The 18,511-nt window shown below is 31.8% G+C and overlaps 1 protein-coding gene across 3 annotated transcripts; it reads right to left on the reverse strand.

Moving 5' to 3' along the window:
- Positions 1 to 6,746: 6,746 nt before the first annotated feature.
- Positions 6,747 to 11,939, reverse strand: LOC129308028 (protein NRT1/ PTR FAMILY 6.2-like). Of its 3 annotated transcripts, XM_054948989.1 has the most exons (6): positions 11,862 to 11,939; positions 11,667 to 11,769; positions 10,158 to 10,375; positions 8,759 to 9,306; positions 8,215 to 8,555; positions 6,747 to 7,453 (listed from the first exon to the last, which is right to left on the reverse strand). In XM_054948989.1, exons 1-6 carry the CDS (start codon positions 11,862 to 11,864, stop codon positions 6,924 to 6,926), a joined length of 1,743 nt encoding a protein of 580 aa, XP_054804964.1. In that variant the 5' UTR covers positions 11,865 to 11,939; the 3' UTR covers positions 6,747 to 6,923. The 3 variants fall into 3 exon arrangements, with proteins under 3 accessions (XP_054804964.1, XP_054804965.1, XP_054804966.1); XM_054948990.1 differs by lacking the exons at positions 11,667 to 11,769; positions 11,862 to 11,939 and adding an exon at positions 11,616 to 11,630; XM_054948991.1 differs by lacking the exons at positions 11,667 to 11,769; positions 11,862 to 11,939 and adding an exon at positions 10,600 to 10,617.
- Positions 11,940 to 18,511: the final 6,572 nt, after the last annotated feature.

An 18,511-nucleotide genomic window follows, 5' to 3' on the forward strand; every position in this document is an offset into this window, starting at 1 on the left:
CTTACACCCAACAAGCTTCTTTCCCTCTGGTAATGAAACAAGATCCCATGTATTGTTATTCTCAAGTGCGTCCAGCTCAACCTTCATTGCCTTAACCCATCAAACTGTGGTATTGAGATGGGATAAAGACTAGTAAGGAAAGCTTTGTGACTGCAAGACAATTCATCATAAGAAAGAAATGAAGACATTGGATATAAGGATTTTTTGTACAACTACAGGTCCCCTTTCTTAGAGCAATAGGTAGATTAGAATCAAGCTATTTAGAATTATTTTCAAATACATTCTGATTATCAAAAGCATCATGATAACTTGATGGAATTTCAGTATTTTCAAGAAGATTAGAAGTTGCCTCATAATTTTCATGCACGAGTTCAGAAGTTTAAGCAAGAGCTGTTTCAAATGATTGGACTTGTGTATGTTGAGATATTCTCTTATTTTTTCAAGTGAAAACCTATAGTAGACAAATAGATTTAGGAGTTGATGGTGCTTCCAAGGTCTCACTAGGTAAGGAACTAGGAAGTTCATTGACAGAAGATCATGACCTTGGTCCTCATTGAGAGGGCTCTCTCTTTCAAGAAGGGTATTAAAATAAGAATCAGATTTAGAAAAAGTAACATCAGCAAACACAAAAACCTCCTTAGAGGAAGGATGATAACACTTATACCCTTTTTGAGTAGAGGAATACCTAACAAACACACATTTAAGAGTTTAGGGTCAAGTTTAGTCCTTTGTTGACAATGCACATGAATAAAGACCATACATCAGAATATTCTAGGTATAAGACCACTTGATGCATTAAAATTAGGGACAAATTAGGTAAGAACATTAATAGGACTTTTTGAACTAAGGAATGGGGTTGGAAGTCAATTAATCATGTGTGTAGCAATTAAAATAGCTTCTCCCCGATATTACTTAGGTGCATTAATTTGAAACAATACGGATCTAGTAACATTAAGAAGATAACTATTTTTTCTCTCAGCCATCCCATTTTATTGGGGAGTATTAACACAAGACGATTCTTGTACAATTCCATATGTATCAAAAAATATGGATAATGATTGACTAAAAAAATCTTTTGCATTGTCAAACCTAAACCTTTGTATCCCAACTCCAAATTAAGTTTTAATCATGTTATAAAAGGTAGGAAAAATAGTACTAACATCATATTTTTGTTTTAGCAATAAATCTATGTTACACGGGTGCAATCATCAATAAAGGACACAAACCATCAAGACTCGATAACATTAGGGACACTAGAGGGATCTCAAATATCACTATGAATTAGGCTAAAAGGAACAAAAGTTTTTTTTATTACTCATAGGATATAAAGATCATTTATGCTTTGCAAACTCACAAACATCACAATGAAAGGACTCAATAAGTACATCTTCAAACTAAGAAAAAAGCATAACTTTCAAAACATTCAATGAAGGGTGACTCAAATGACGATGGTAAAGCTAAATCTAGTTTTTTCTAGACTTGACTCTTTTTATTACTACATTCATTAAGCTCATCAAAAAAAAAAGTCCATCTCTTTTTTTTTCAGCAAGTCCAAGCATCTAATTTGTCTCTCACTCCTGAAAAAGACAAGAGATAAAAGAGAATAGAACATAACAATCAAAATCAGTAGCAAGTTTTTTCATAGAGATAAGCTTTGTACACAGTTTAGGAACATGCAAGACATTTTTTAGGAGAAGACTATCACTCAATCTAACATCCCCTTGACCAACCACAATAGCTATAGACCTGTCACCCTACATGATTTTCCTAGTACTAAGACATAAATTATAAGATATGAAATTCTTAAGGAATTTGTCAAATGGTTTGAGGCTTCAAAATCCACAACCCAAGAGTGAAGAAAATCTTATTTTGAGGCAATAAATGCATAGAAAAATAAGACAAATAAAGGCTAAAGGAGATACCTGAGAACCACAAAGAGCATGTACTTGATCCAAAACCAGAAGTAGTCACCTTGTCAAGTGACTCTAGTATATATCTCAGTTTCTCAATCTTCCCCTTAAGATCATTCTGACAAGAATTCTCCCTAGTAGAATCAGTGGCCATATGAGCTTGCCCCTTTTTCATATTTAGAGGTTTACCATGTAGCTTTTAACACTTCTCCTTGGTGTGCCATAGCTTCATGCAATGAAAGCACCAAATATGTTCTTTCTTGGAAAAGTCCCCTCATTTTTCATTTTCCATAAAATAAGAAGCAACATTCCTTGAAAGTTGGGCAAAGCCTTCTACAAATTGAATTTTCATCATCACTCCTTGATGGCCTTCTTCCACTAATACAATGGCAATGGTCTCATTAAGAGAGGGAACATCGACCAACAATTTGAACTCTTAGAGGATCAAATTTTGAATTAAGCCTAACAATATACTCAAAAACTCTCTACTTCTCAATGGAGCATTTAAAGGTAGTTGCATCATCAAGATCTTTCAAAGTAATACACTAATAGTGATCTAATCCTTACCACAAATTCTTAATAAGGGTAGATCAGTGATAGATTTACTACCCTGTTTGGTATTGGAAATCTTGATCTGTATCTCATAAATTTGGGCAACATCCTTCACCTTCAAGTAAGTCTAACGCACCATATCCCAAATCTCCTTAGCCGAAGACAAAAACAAACATGTGCGACTAACTTCAGTGGCTATAGATTACCACAGGCAAGACATTATCATTAAGTCAGCTACATCCCAAGCATCAAACCTGGGTTCTCCAGGCTTAGGACCAATCCTAAATAAATAACTAAGCTTTCCTTAGCCCTTTAAAATGGTACGAACATGCTAAGACTAAGCTAGAAAGTTGGCTTCAGCCAATCAATAAGCAACTAAAACACTTGAAAGCTCCTTATAAACCCCAAACAAGGAAGACCCAGTACTGTCAAACATGTTTTTTTCATTGAACATGACTAAAACAAGGAGAGAAGGAGATGCCGAGCAAAATGGAGGTGACCGGAGGCCAAATGTAGCCAAGATGAGCTCTCAAGCGTAAAAAATGTAGCACTAGGTAGATTCAATTGGGTGGCACATGCAGAGGCAGACAGCAGTCAGACTTCTAGTTTCAACCGGTCGATAACAGGCAGAGGTGATGGTCCGGCACGTGTAGGCTAAATACTCTTTGGTAATAATGGGTCTAACTATTCAGAACCCTAACACACAAAGACAGCTGAACCCTAACACAAACATGAACCCAATCTCAAAAAACTTTAAGCCTTAGATAGGCTATAATACCATGACAAATTTGGTAAAAAAATACTCTTTATTATTTCACTATTACAATTTTACAAAAGCTGGTTGTGCTATTTATAAGAGTATATCAACATAGAGTAATAAATGCTATCTTAACCTCTAACCACCAACTAATCTATTTATTAAAGAAATAAAATAAATTTACACAACTTAACTACACATTGTAACAAATACTATGACAAAATAATCCATTACTTGCACCAATATGTAGAAATTGTCAAATTAACCAAAACAACCACACCAAATAACTGTATTTTATCTATCAAACATAACTTGTTATTAACATTGCTAAGTTTGATGAAAAAATTCATATCATTGTTTGTTCTTAATTATCTTTTTCTCAACCATTTTACAAGTTCAAGTACAAATGAAGCAAATCTTAAAAATGGTGGGAAAAAAAGTCATTACAGTCACACAATGAATGCACTCCATCGATATGCACCTTACACCTCTTGTATTTCATCATTTTGTTGTTCAGTGCTTTCATTTTTTGTCCCTTAAAATGAAGCCAAAAATTCAAAATATATTAGTGCTTCTTGAAATGCATATTTTATCCAATTAGTAGAATGCAATTCTGAAGAAGGCATCTGGAAGTAAGGGACATAACTGCAATGACAAAATATTTCCTGGTAGAAGCAAGGGATAAATGAAAAATATATTGCAAGACATACTCCAAAATATTTTCCATCCTATATATGAGCTGTAGGGTTTTAGGGCATGCATAAAACTAAATATTAATATTTGAAATCAACTCATAATATTGATATTTAAAGTTAAGCATGTGAATTTGACAACAAAAAAGAAAAAGCATGAACTTCAGCTCTACCTTTAATTGTTTTGAATAGTAAAGCACTAATGCAAAGAGAGCATAAAGATTGAGTTCAACAAATTCATTAAAAAAAAAGGGCCAAAAATTAGCATCATGGACATGCTCATAGTCTAGAGTCCACATTTTCATAGAAATCAAGACAATATGTCAACTGTATTAGCCAATGAAATTGGAAAAAAGCAAATTCCACAAAGAGAAGTCATAGTTTAATCAAATGAACATTTCAGATATTTCATCGAGCTTCAGAACTTTCACTTTATCAGTATTTAATAGTCGATCTTAATCAAAACACCTAAGAAAAAGTTAATTTATCAAATGATTCTTAAAAATATATGAATACCTTAGTCTTAAAAAATTATATTTACCTAACTGAACTATGAGCACAACTTTGGATAATGGGTTGATTCTCTAACTTGTCAGTAGTTAGTAAGCAACAAAATCCACCATCTATTTAAACAAAAAAAAAACAAAAAAATAGATCACCATCACAAACACTAAACTAAGCCATGTGTTCTTGTTAGTTAAAAGTAGTAAGTAAAATATGTTATCCTTCTAAAAAAAATTGATGTGACCCCTACATTCCCTGATTTTCAGTAGGTAACAACAGCAGAACTTCTATAGATGACATTTTAACACAATATACCCTCTTAAACATTTCATTAAATACCTCTCTTAAATTATCATGAGTCCTTCCACATTACGATAGAAAAACAAGTTCATTAATCTTTGCCAGCCAAATGTAGAGAGCAAATGGCACTATTCAAAACAAAAGTGCAAAATTGCAAGGCAACATTTAATTCCTTAGAAAATCAAATAGGGGGAACATTTAAATAGGACTAAGAAAAGCCTCAAATATGTTTTTCAAAGATACAATAAATTTATCATGGCCATTGGACCAAGAAATGGGGCATGCCATTATGCTGATAAAATGCCGAGGACCCTATTTGAAAGAAAATTTCCTAACCTGTTCGTCAATGCTTGTTGGATGAGTAGCACGGCTTCACTTAGCTCATATTTTACATGGGACAAAATCTTTGAGAACAAGAAGTAGCTTGTCCACTGCTGCCATTTCCAAAGTTGTTTACGGTAGAATAAACTGAAGTGGACAATTTAGTCAATATGACAAATAGTGAAGCAACAAATTTAGTATAATTCAAAATGGTTGGATTGTAGTATTGGCTGCAATAAGTTCAAGGGCTACAATATATTGAATGGACATTAACTCTCCCAACCTCTCAATTGGTTAACATGTTATGAGCAAATTTAAATGTACTCCCTCCTCCTCTTTCTCCCTTCCACTTGCTCAAGCTCTACCTTAATCTTTTTCTTTCCCCTTTTATGATAGAAGGAAAATCATTTTCAATATTTTAGAAAAATCAACACTCTTTTATCATTGTCACTCAAGAAAATCATTTTCATTGGTCTAATGATAAGACCAATGAACTACTGTATGCATGCATTACCTCCAATGCTCCCTTAATCTCTCAATACAAACATTTCTATTTCCTGCCAGTCCAATGCTCCCTTAATTTCTCATACCTCTAGGTGTTGTTAAAGTTTCAAAAGTAAACCTTCCATTTGCAACATCTGCTATTAAGGGAAACAAAGATGCCAGCCACACAAATGCATCTTCTCCAATGTTGGGCTCAGTACTTACCTGCCAAAAAATCATGCATGAAATGCATTACTCAAAATGTATGAAAAATAAAATCCTACGTTTACAAGATGGATAAAGTGGCATAATTAAATTTAAATTCAAAGAAAACATAGCAGTATACATTGAATATTAAATAATGTACAAAATGTCATTGATTTATAAGCCTAGATAATGGGGAGAACAGTTTTTACAAGGAGAGGCATGATTCCTGAATAAAGCAGAGGGATTTCATCTCGTTCTTCATGGATCATATTAAGAGGTATCTCGATTAATGGTATTGAATATATGTTAATTGATCAGAAACCTGCTATAAAATTTGTTAATATATATTGATGGTTTAAATTATTATTATTTTATTATTTTTAAATTTTTATAAATAAAATTACATTTTTTAATTTATATTCAAATTTTAAATATTATTGAATAAAATTTTCAATAGTACTTCCTTTCTTTTTTCTCTCCCTTCCTCTTCTCTCTCTTCTCTCCCCTCACGGCTTTACATCAATTATTTATATTACACAACATTATTAACTTCAACATTATTAACAAGAGACTAGAGGTCTTTAATATGCCCTTCTCTAATATCCCTTATAATGTCTCAATTTTCCATTTTTATTTTTTATTTTTCTTTGAATCATTAGCTTTTATATAAAATAAGAGACATTTGGATATTTTGATGTCTCAAAATGGTAAAAATTTATATTTTTTATAATTTTTTTAAAAAAATATCACAAATACACCCTTTTATTTTTGAAAAATCATAAAAAATATAAATTTTCATCATTTTGGAATATCAAAATATTTAAATGTCTTTTATTTTATGTAGAAGCTAATAATTTAAAGAAAATTAAAAAATAAAATTAAAAAATTAGGATATTATAAAAGGTAGTAAAAAAAAAACACATTAAATATTCTTATCCCTTGTTAATAATGTTGAAGTTAATTGCGAAAAAGGCTGCAAACCGAAACATGATCTTCGATTACGAGAGCATCGCATGCAAGTTAAGAAAACTGAAAACATGATTATTATGTTACATATTGAGGCCAATCCTAAACATCACTAGTTCACATCACAGCATCTGCGATCTCTCCAAGTATAATCCAAACTACAAATCACCCCACAATTCTAATCTCTACATTTACACATAACGCGATTCATTTCCAAAGATTCTTCTTCTTTTAGCACTTTTCTTCTGCATTGGATCGATCAATAGCCTCCATTTCCACAATAGATTTAGGCTTATTTGGTTTATACCAAATTGCACACACCAGAAACGCAACGAAGTTGATGAAACTGAGTATGGTCAGCAGTGCATAGAACAGATCAAGCCTTCCATTGTTGATGTCGTCGGCGAGCCATCCTTGCCCATCTTTGGCCCCGGTTACCTTCTTCACAACCGATACTAGGAAGCTACTGACGAAGAACCCTAGCGACAGAGTCGTGAGGAAGAGGCCTGTGCTCATGGTTTTCATGCCTTTTGGGGATTGGGTTATGAAGAAATCGAGTTGGCCTGTGTAGATAAAGGCTTCACCTGAACCCACCAGGAAGAACTGTGGGATTAGAAGGAACACGGTTATGGGCAGCGTTTTTGTGTCGCTGACGACTCCTTTCGCCACTGCTAATCGTTTTGCCTCGCACACCGCAGCAACGGCCATCCCCAATATTGAAAGCACAAGACCAATTGCAATCCTTTGCAGGTTGGTGAATCCTGTTACACTCAAGATGAACTATATAAATTTCTCTCAATTCCAAGGGTTGAAGCTTGTTATCTTTTACATGGTTGAACACTTGAACGAATAACTTCATCGGTCAATTTATGTATGCTAAGGCTGTATGAAAAAAGGTTGCAAACATTTGTTGCATTGCGGCCAATCGACGTGGATCTCAGCTAATCAATCTTCCTATTTCGTTTAGATAGGCTGTTCATTCTGTTATCAACGAAACCGTGAAGGAATTACTTGAACCAAGAAATTGGTAAGGCTATGATTTGAACAGCAGTATACCTAGGTTCATGGAAGCTAACCTCTTGCATATATAAATTGTATGCAGTGAGCGTACCATGTTGATTTCCTTTCTCTTTCAGAGTAGACATCACTTTATGCTATTAGCTAATTATATAGTTTAATTCTTATCTGTTTCCGTTTTTCTTTGTTTTTTTTTTTTGGCCCCTTTTGCTGTAAAGCTTTAAAATATTGTTTTAATCATATTTAAGGTTCGGTTATTTATGTATTGAACATGTTATGCCAGTGGCCCATGTGCCACAATGCTCCTCCTACAAGAGGGAGGATGCAGGTTTTATTCCTAGGGTGGGTGTGGAGGGTTGTGTGTTTCCTTCCTTTGAGGAGTAAACATGAACGGGTGAGTTTAGTTGTTGTAATTGACCCCTACCAAAAGCAAAATGTATTAAACTTGTTATGAGGCTGCAATATTTAAACGTGACTACATAAATATTGGATCCCTCTCTTTTACCTGGTTTGCCTTTCCACTTTTTCCAAAGGGGCATGATGAATCTGTCATTAACACCCAGAGTGATTAGGATGGCTGCCACAAAGAAGACCGTGAGAGAACCTGCAGGAATTTGGAATTTTCCGATGGACCTTTCCATGGTCGAGGCTTGTTCAACTGAAAAGGTGATCATTTGGGCATATGTGGTCCAGAAGATGATGGTTGTGGCCCAAATTGGTAGGAGTCTCACCATCATTTTCACCTCTTCCACCCTTGTCAATGAGCATAATTTCCAAGGGTTTGGTGCAAAGCCGTACGTATTCTCGAAATCTCCTTCAGCTACAATAGCAGCTTTCTCCAGAAAACTAACACCAAATAATAGAAGTGTTGGAGATTATGATAATAAGTGATAATGGGGGTTTGTATGGGGATGTGTATTTATTTTGAATTGAAGTAATTATTGACAAAAATAGAAAAGAAAGAAATTGTTATGACTCGCGAAGACAGGTTCTTCAGTTCCAGTTATATGAATTGGCTTCCACTAGGGAAGAGGGAGAGATATACTAACCGGAACTGATCAGTGTGCTCTATTCTTGAAGCCTCAGGAGTGTCCTCATACAAAGAGCCAATGTTGTATGGCAGGTCCAGTTTCTTTTTCCTTGTGGCAGCAACAATGACTTGGAAAATGTGGACAATGGGGCTTCCCATGCTTTTCTTGTATCTGTATCTTTTAGTTCCATATAAGAATACCAAAATGGCTATGAGCATAGAAACAGAGCAAATTCCATATGCCCAACTTCGACCCACTTCATCTTGTATATAAACGAGTACTGTGACAGCCATTAGAGTCCCAAAACTGATGAAGAAGAAGAACCTGTTGAAGAAATAGGCCATTTGAGATTTCTCTCTCTCATCTTTGTCATCAAATTGGTCAGTTCCGAATCCTGAGACACTAGACTTTAAGCCCCCTGTCCCTAGTGCAATAAGATACAGAGCCATGTGCAAAATTCCCATCTGGAATCCATTAGCTTGCTTGCAATTGTTACTGCTGGAATTGGGGCAAGGTGGTGGACGTAGCTGAGGTAATTTTGTTGAAATTGCTAATGTAGCAGTGCCCTGAAATCAGCATCCTTTTAACAGTCAAAACAAAGTAGATACAAAGCATAAATGTTAAGAAAAATATGAAAAACATAGACTAAAATGCACCTTTAGTTCTTTAATTTTATACAAGGTTTTATTTTGGTCTCTTAATTTTATAATGTCTTTTCAATCTTTTAACCTTAACATTGTTAGTTTTGTCTACTAAAAATTTCTACATTAAACTTTTAAATATTAATAAAATATTCTCATCTAATGTTAGCATATTAAGTTTAATATTTTAAAATAATAATGATTGGAATAAAAAATAATTATTTAAAACAAATGGTATTAGGGTTAGAGGACGAAAAAAATACTTTATAAAATTAAAAAAAATCAAATTGAAAACTTATATAAACTTAAACAAACCAAAGGTATACTTTAGTCTAAAACATATTAACATGAAAAATGCAACATGCATTGTCTCCATTTATTTTGAGTTTGAGACATGTATTAGTTCTTTTTTTTTTTAACCCCAATATATTTCTTTCATTAAAAAATATAAGACATTTTTTAATTAGATGATAAAAAATGTAAGACATTTTTTGTCTTTTATAATATAATCATTGCCCTTTTAAAAAAAATGCCATTATTGAATGAATTACTTTATATTTATTTTAAGATAAAACACCTTATTAAATAGCGGTAAATATAGTAAGATATAGTTAGCTTAAAAACAGGTAACAACTTTATTGAAAGTGAGATTTGATTAAAAATGCTTTATATTTTTTAACGGAATAGTAAGTGTTTTGTAGATGGATCTAAATGAGCAAATATAAAATCATGAATAAAAAGCAGTAGTAACAATAATTGTCAGTAATATGACTAACCAGTGTCTGTATTGCAGAAAAAATTCCGATTGTCTTGTATCTGCCAAGAAAGGAATCAGCTAGAAAGCCTCCAAGCAAGCACAGAAGGAATGAAGTTCCCATAAAGTCAGTGACGATATTGGCTGAGGTAGAGCTTGGCAGATGCATGGTTCCAATCAAGTACGTCACCAGGTTGACCGCAATCCCCATGGTGGAGAGCCTCTCAACAATTTCAATCCCTGTAAGATTGGTAAAAATTAGCTTCTGCTCTTAAATTTCTTCTTGTTAAAACATTTTTTTGTTAGCAATTATGATAATATTATTCTTGGCCTGTATTTAAATGTTTATTGTTTTGGGGGATGTAGTCCTTGATGTAACAAAACATCTATGACCAAGTGATGATCATGAGTTCAGGGATTAATTGATTTCTTGCTGAAGTGGCAATCTCATCCTCTATTTTTACCGTGCAAAGCAGAGCTTCATCATGTTAGAGAGAGACAAATTGTGGGATGTGAGCGTCATAGACTCTCACTCTTTGTTTATGTGTTGGGTCCTACGCCACGTGTCTATTGATGCGTGCTGACAGGAGGAGGTCCTTTTCGGCTGTGGTAGAAATATGACATGCTTTTTTTGGTCTCTTTGCTGTCTTACCGTCGGATAGATAAATCTGAGGCTTTTGGCAGAAATTTTAAAATTAAAAACTGAAAAAGGATTACAGGGAAGCAGGGTGATGGCTACGTGTGTAATTTATGAAGAGAATAATTTTATGTTCAGAGGTCGAGTGTCATTCAAAAGTGAAGTAGAGTATTCAAAAAGAGAAAATGTATGCGAATAGCAAAGCTAAATCTTTGGTGAATAAAGTAAAGGTCAAAAAAATATCGAGGGTGTGGAATATCTCCATAATCAATCACAAGGTTCCGTTTATCATATTATGCCCTTTTCCTGCATATTCCAAACCGATACTGACATCAGAATTATCATTAGAAGTATTATTATTCTTTTGCTGAGAAGTTTCCCTTAGTTCAGCTCCATTCTCTGCGGCAGTTGCCACCCAAAATAAAAGAAAAAGAATTTGAAAATCAAATTGAATATTATAAAAAACTCCTAGTGAGGAGAAGCGGAACCCCAAATATGGATCTGGATCCTTGTTCTCCCAGTTAGGTGCTTTGAACACACCCAAGTCCTATCTGTTTCAATATTAACATTTACTGAAAACGCCAACCCTCCTCAGCACCATCTTGTTACTTCAAGTACTGAGGGAAACTAGGAGTGTGCAATCTAAGTCTGGTGCATATATATTCTAAGCAAAGCTTTGTTTTGATGCATTACCAAGCATGAGATGGTATGGATAGTATGACATAGCCAGAGGCAGCATCTTGTGTTATTTAAAATCTCTCTATCACGTCTAATGGCAGACTAGACACATATCCATTTATAAAATTTGATGCTTCATTTTAAGTCATGTAAGAGCAAACAAACCTAGAATAAGGACACTCGTATTGCATCAATGGGATGAGTGGGAAAGCAAACCTAGAATAAGAGCAGCGGGTGCCCAGCCGCCAGTTTTGGATCTATCAGCTGGGAAACCTTTATAGTCCACAGCATCAACAACTGTCCAACTCATCTTCTCCTCCTGAAATGTATGAGGAAAAAAACTCGATACATAAGAACAATGCTTCAAGTTTTAGTTGCCATTGATTCAGAAACTTATCACAGACAACTAACCATTTCCAGAGGTTTCAAGTTTCCACTCGAAGGGCTAAAACTGATAGCTAGGAAGCTTGTTATTCTAGTCCTCAACTCACAACTGATGGTTGTGGTGGGAACTTCTCCTTTTATAGGGAAAGAGCTTAATCAATGCTACTGTGAGCTTGAAAGTGACCTTCCCACTATACAATTGAGATAGATCTCCACTGGTCCATGATGAAGGTTGGGATTAGCTTTATTGCAATAGGAAGGTTGTAGGATAGATTCAAAATTAGTTTTCCCAGATATTTTTAAGAATATTATTCACAAAATATAAAAAGGTGATGTTGATTGAGGAGAATTTGGGGAATATGTGGAATCCAGAACATGCAACTATACAACATTTCTGTCTCGCCTCTCCTTTTTGGTAGGATAGATTGATTTGGGTCTAGAAGATTGTGAACCACTCTACCTTGGCTGGCTGGTTGAAGTGCTTTTCCTACCCCACATGTATGAGAAAGCTTTACTGATTTTGTTTTCCTGCATAGGTGGAAAAAGGAAAGGACATTTTTTTTTTGGGTAAAGAAAGGAAAGAAAATTTTACTTCTTAAAGAATGCCCCTATATGAAACTTTTCACCTGAAAGCATTTTAACCACAGTATTTCATCAACGCAATTATGGATTTATTTACACATGGATAGATGTTACTGAATTGTCAGTTTTTTCAAATAAAAAATGGAGAATGACAATTAAGTTCCATGAGAAAATTAATGATAGTTAGGTCTCCAATAAAATTTGTTGAAAATAAATTTTAAATCTCAATTTAAACAATTACTAATCTAAAAGTTTTAATTACAAATAAGATATTTAAATTTTAAATGCAACTCAAAGTTTGCAATTGAAATTATTGTTTGCAAATATTTGTAACTCACTTTTTTAAAAAAATTGTCAAGAATTTAACTGTTATAAACTTTTTCTTTTAAGATTTTATTGCCATTCTCCCAATAAAAAAGGTTAGCTGCTCTAACGTTACTACCAGAAATCATAAAGAGAAGATATATATCTGTTGGTTAAATTATTCTAACAGTCCTGAAAATTTTTGTAACTTGGTATTTATTTTTTTTTAAAAAAATAGTTCTTCTTGATAAACATTTATTGGTAGTCAAATTTGTTGACGGGACTAATCTGTGTACTCCTCCGCTCCTCGTGACATGATTTATGTCCACAAAAGAGATAAAAGGAACTAATGAAACGAGCTGAAAAAACAAAAAATGTACCACACATGTATTTGAATGAATTTGAATTGACTTGAATGATGTACATTTAAAGTAGTCTTAAGAGAATCCAATTAGCTAGTTTAATTAGTTGAACAAGTAACTTGTTCGGTCTGGTTGCAAGAGGAAGAAATTAATCGAACCGGCCAAACAAGGTGAAACTAGGCAAACACGATGGAACCGGTGAGCCACACAAATTTTATTTTATTTTTTAATTTAATCCATGTTTTTAAGCTAAGATTCATGCTTATTTATACCTTCTTAGAATCAGGAAAGGAAGAGCAACGAGCAAATGAGTAAGAAACAGGAAGAATGACATTTAGATCCTAAAATACTAAATTAATGGCAATTAGGTCCTGAACAAATATTTTTGAAAAATTAGTTGAAAATATTCGATTCAAACAATTATAAATTTAAGAGTTTCAATTATAAATAAATATTCAAGTATCGAATGTAACTCTTAAATTATAACAAAAAATTTTATTTGTAATTATTCAAATTGATATTTACAATTCATCACATAAAAAAATTTGTTGGGAACTTAAATGTCATTAATTCAATATTTTAAAACTTAACTATCATTCTCCCTAAGAAATATGTGTACATACATACGTACATACATAAATTCATGCATGCATGCATATATTTTGTATATATATTTGTGCGTGTGTATATATATATTCAAATATTATAATTTATAAAAAAAAGTAGATACGTTTTAGAGAAGATTATGCAGTATTGATATGGGATTTTTTTTTTTGAAAAAAAAAACTATATAATACTTCTCCATGGCTTTGACAATTCATTTTTATTGTTATGGATGATTGTTTCTTTCTTTATTGTAAGCATACATTATTGAAAATATGGTAATCCATTGATGACAGGTTTGATTATGGTCCCATTACTGAACCACAATTTAATGACCTGTCCAAAGTTTTTAACAACCGTTCAAAGTACCAATGTGATATATAACTAGTTAGGGTTAAGGTTCATGTTTATCCCTAAAATTTTTTGAGAAGTGCTGGATATTTTGTATTGATAAGTGGAGTAATTTTCCCTCTAAACCATTTTTGCGAGGAGCGAAAAATCCTTATATTAGTGACCTGTCAACTTTGTACGTGGGTCCTATGTACATTGATAAGTAGGACTCTAACCATATCCTTTGATCCAAAAGTCTTATTAAAATAAAATTTAATATTTTAATAATTTGCAACTTTGAATTTAAAACAAAAGGAATATAATGAATCTCCAAAATAAACTGATAAAATGAAATCAAAATTAATGGAGGGATTTTTCTTCTCATCTCTCCATTATTCTCTTGTTAAATAGCTCCTTTTGTAACATATTAATGGGATGAACAATATCTTTTAAATAAACATTTTTGTTGGTATGTTGGTCCTAGTCTATCAAGTCTATGATTTTATTCCTAACATTGCAGCGTTGAGAGAGTATTAAATTTAAATAGTGTAATATTTTTTAAGAAAAACCATTGGTTGACAAAATAAAATTAAAAAGAAAAACCTAAAAAAATTAAGAAAATTAATAAATATTAAAAATATAATCAATATATAAAAATTATAAATCATTTATAAATTTATGAAAATCTAGTTTGAATTATTAGAATTTAAAAAATAATTTATAAATTTTGAGTGATTATTGATAAATAATATTTAAATTATGAAATATTAAAAATTAATATTTTAATAATATTTATTAAATTTTATTTTAACAAAACTCCAATGTACTCTATACTCTTCAAAAAAAATTTAGGAGTAAATTACCACAAAAAGACATGGTCATATTCTTACTTGCCGTTGCGTGTGGTTTCACACACATGCCACATTAGCAGAAGATGGCAAAGTTAATGGGTGACTAATAAAAGAATTTTTCTTCTCCTCAAAAAAATGGTTTAGAAAAAAATTACTCCACTTATTAGTATAGGGTATCCAACGCTCCTCGAAAAAAAAATTCAAGGTAAAAATGAATATTAACCCTAATTGGATATGCTGATAAATTTAATACTGTACTAGCAAAAAAAAAATAGTAGTAATTCTAATACTAGTCGGTTTATATTTGATAAAATTTTAATCCTATACATATGTGTCTGTGTATGTTAGTTTGAATTTTAAAAGTCATAAAGGTCATGTACTGGTAAGGAGAGTGGAGCAGATAATTTTTAGTCATAAAAAAACTTATAAAAGTTGTTAAATGAAGTCTCTTAATTAACAATATTAATAAAGACTTGGTTGACGATAAAATATAATAACATTATATAATCCATATGGTCGATCTCTCTTAGCGGTATAATACTTGACATTGCTGCTGTATAGAGATCTAATTATAAACTGAAAAATTTAGGATATTAAGCTAAAGATTGTGAAATTCCTTTGACGAATGAGCTGATCTATTGACTTCCATGCTCATTGAAGTGATGGGAGTGTTTTCCACTGTGTTTCTCAACCCTTTCTCGTGTTGTTAACAGTTAAAAGAGCAGTAGTTGGAAGGTATCTTGATACTAAATTCTTCAACTTATAAAATCAAACAATTATTAGACCTTTTGAAATCAACATATTTGACAAATGCTAAAAGAATGGTATCCGTTGGTTCTTTTCCTTTTATCATCTCTGTCGCACATGAAAAATATGACACGAACGGCACATGAGTAGAGGTTCTAGATTTTGGGGTGGGAACCGGATGGAATAGGAGTCACCACCAAAATTTTAAAAAAAATCTTGGAAAACCAATTAAAGGAGGATAAGGATGGTCTACAAAAATAGAAAATAGATTCGGGAGTCGATTAAGTGTGAGGAAAGTGTTAGGCACCCCACAACACTCGTTCATGGGAACGGTTACTTGAAATTTGTTGTGCTATATTAATGTGGTTTTAAAGTTATATTAATTATCCCTTTTTTATTCATGTGTTTGATATAAAAATGATGAGAATTAAGTGAGAAATATTTATTTATTTATGACAGAGGACTTAACTCAGAATCCGACTCTAAGGCCTACATACCCTGTGATGAGGATCAAAGTTCGTAGTTTGGGCTTAAACATTGTTGGTAAAAATATCTTTTAAAGAGAAATTAATTAGAAATAATTCACCATTTTACAAATAAAATAATTTTTAAAATTTTGATATGTGTGTTTTAAATTGCAAAAAGTAATTTAATTTTAATTATTTTCTCAATTTTTGAATTTTTGGAATAAGAAAAGAAAAGAGTTTAAGATTACTATTTTTTTATATTTTATAATTGAGAATTTAACTGCTATACCTGCAGAGCCTTATTGTCTCATACAATAATGCAATCGTTCTAAATATCTGTGAAGATTTTAAAATTTACATGATAAAAGAATTTAACAATTTAATTTATTTATATTTTTGAGTGTTAGTAATCATTTGTTTAAGCATGTATATATATATATATATGTTTTTAAAAATCTTAATCATCATACTTGCAAAGCCTTATTAGCTTATACGATAATGTAATTATCCTAAATATCTGTGGAGATTTCAAAATTTCACATGATAAAAGAATTAAATTTATTTAAATATATTTTTAATTTAATTAATTTAATATATAATTTATATATTTCTTTAAAAACTTAATCGTTATATCTACAGAGTCTTATTGACTCATACAATAATACGGTGATCTTAGAAATCTTTGGAGATTCAAAAACCTCATGTGACTAAAGATATAATCGGTAAATGTGATTACAATTTAAATACATTAATTTGGTTAATTAATTTTCTAAATTATGTATTATATAATTATTTATAAAAATCATTTATTTATTACAAAAATTGAAAATCACTACATTTGCAAGGACTTATTATCTCACACAATGATGTGATTAATTTAAGTCTCTACGAAGATTCTTGAAATCTCACATGGGACTTAAATAAATTATTAATTTAAATTATAAAAAGAGAGTTAATTTTAATGATGGGCCTTTAGAACCCATATTAACATATAAGTTTTACTTTCATATCTGTGAAACTTTATTGATTTACACGATATGAGATTATCCTAAATATTTGCAGAGATTCAAAGTCTCACACAATAAAAGGATTAAATAATATTCACTTTAAATATATTTTAATGCATAATTATACAATAGATATTTTTTAAATATAAAAATCTTAATTGTTATATCTGCGAAGCCTTATTGAATTACACGGTAGTATGATTATCCTAAAGGTCTACGGAGTTTCAAAAACATCACGTGACCAAAAGATCTAATTAGAAAATATAATTATAATTTAATTTATTAATTTAATTAATTGATATTAAAAAATATTTATGATTTTATTTACAAAAGTTCTTTATTTATTTACTATATAAAATTGAGATCAAGATATCTGCAAGGATATATTATCCCACACGATGATGTGATTAATTTAAGTCTCTATGAAGATTCTTGAAATCTCACATGAGACTTAAATATTTATTATAAAAAAATTTAATTTTAACAACGAGCTTGTTGAAACTCATATAAATACATACAAGATTGATCCGTCTACCTGTAAAATATTTTTTATTTACACAATATGAGATCATTTTAAATTTAAATGCTTACGGAGACTTTGAAATCTCATACTACAAATAAACCCATATATATATATATATATATATATCTTTTTCTTTTATACTTTAGCCTCTTATAAGAAAAATCATAACAACATATGGAAATATAAAGCACCATGAGGCATATGTATGTTATTAGCCACGATTATCGGTACGCATGAATAAACTACCACAAATGAACAAAGATTAATATAAGGATCAAATCATGCTACCACACGTTGCATTTTTTTAAAACATGGCAATTGAAAAGCTTGAAAGGCAATTTGAGAATCAACCATACAAAACTAAATGTACCTAGATTAGACACATTGATATCTTATAATACAAACTATCACAAGTCCATTTTGCAAACACAAAGATCACAAGATGAAGAGCTTGTCAGTTTTCAAAATTAGTAGGCAAACTTAGTGATTAATTTCCAAGTGTCAAGAATCTCAAAACTTGATAGAATAGAATATACCCTTGAACATTTAAGAGACGCAATATTAAACAAGATATTTTATAAATAGTAGTCAAGGACTCATGCAAACTTATGCCCTTGTAACATCCGAAAAATATTAACCTTGATTTATTTTATTAGGGTAGTTAGTGAGTTAATGAGGTGTGGTGTCTAGAGGGGCTTAACTTAGCATAATTGATGTGATTTTAGCCCTAGAAGTGGGTTTAAATCGATGGTGGGCTATCTGAACAAGAAAAGAAGATGAAAAAGTGAAAGTTATGTTTTGTGCCACACGCCACAGCATGTGGTTGGTTCGCCACGGTGCACAAACACAATTTAAATGTAACAGGCTCCTCTGTGCCATGTGTTGCAGTGCATAATCAAAAA

Source organism: Prosopis cineraria, unplaced genomic scaffold (assembly GCF_029017545.1).
Source record: "Prosopis cineraria cultivar Desert tree isolate PC_DT_omini unplaced genomic scaffold, ASM2901754v1 PC4, whole genome shotgun sequence".
In the NCBI taxonomy this organism is placed as follows: domain Eukaryota; kingdom Viridiplantae; phylum Streptophyta; class Magnoliopsida; order Fabales; family Fabaceae; genus Prosopis; species Prosopis cineraria.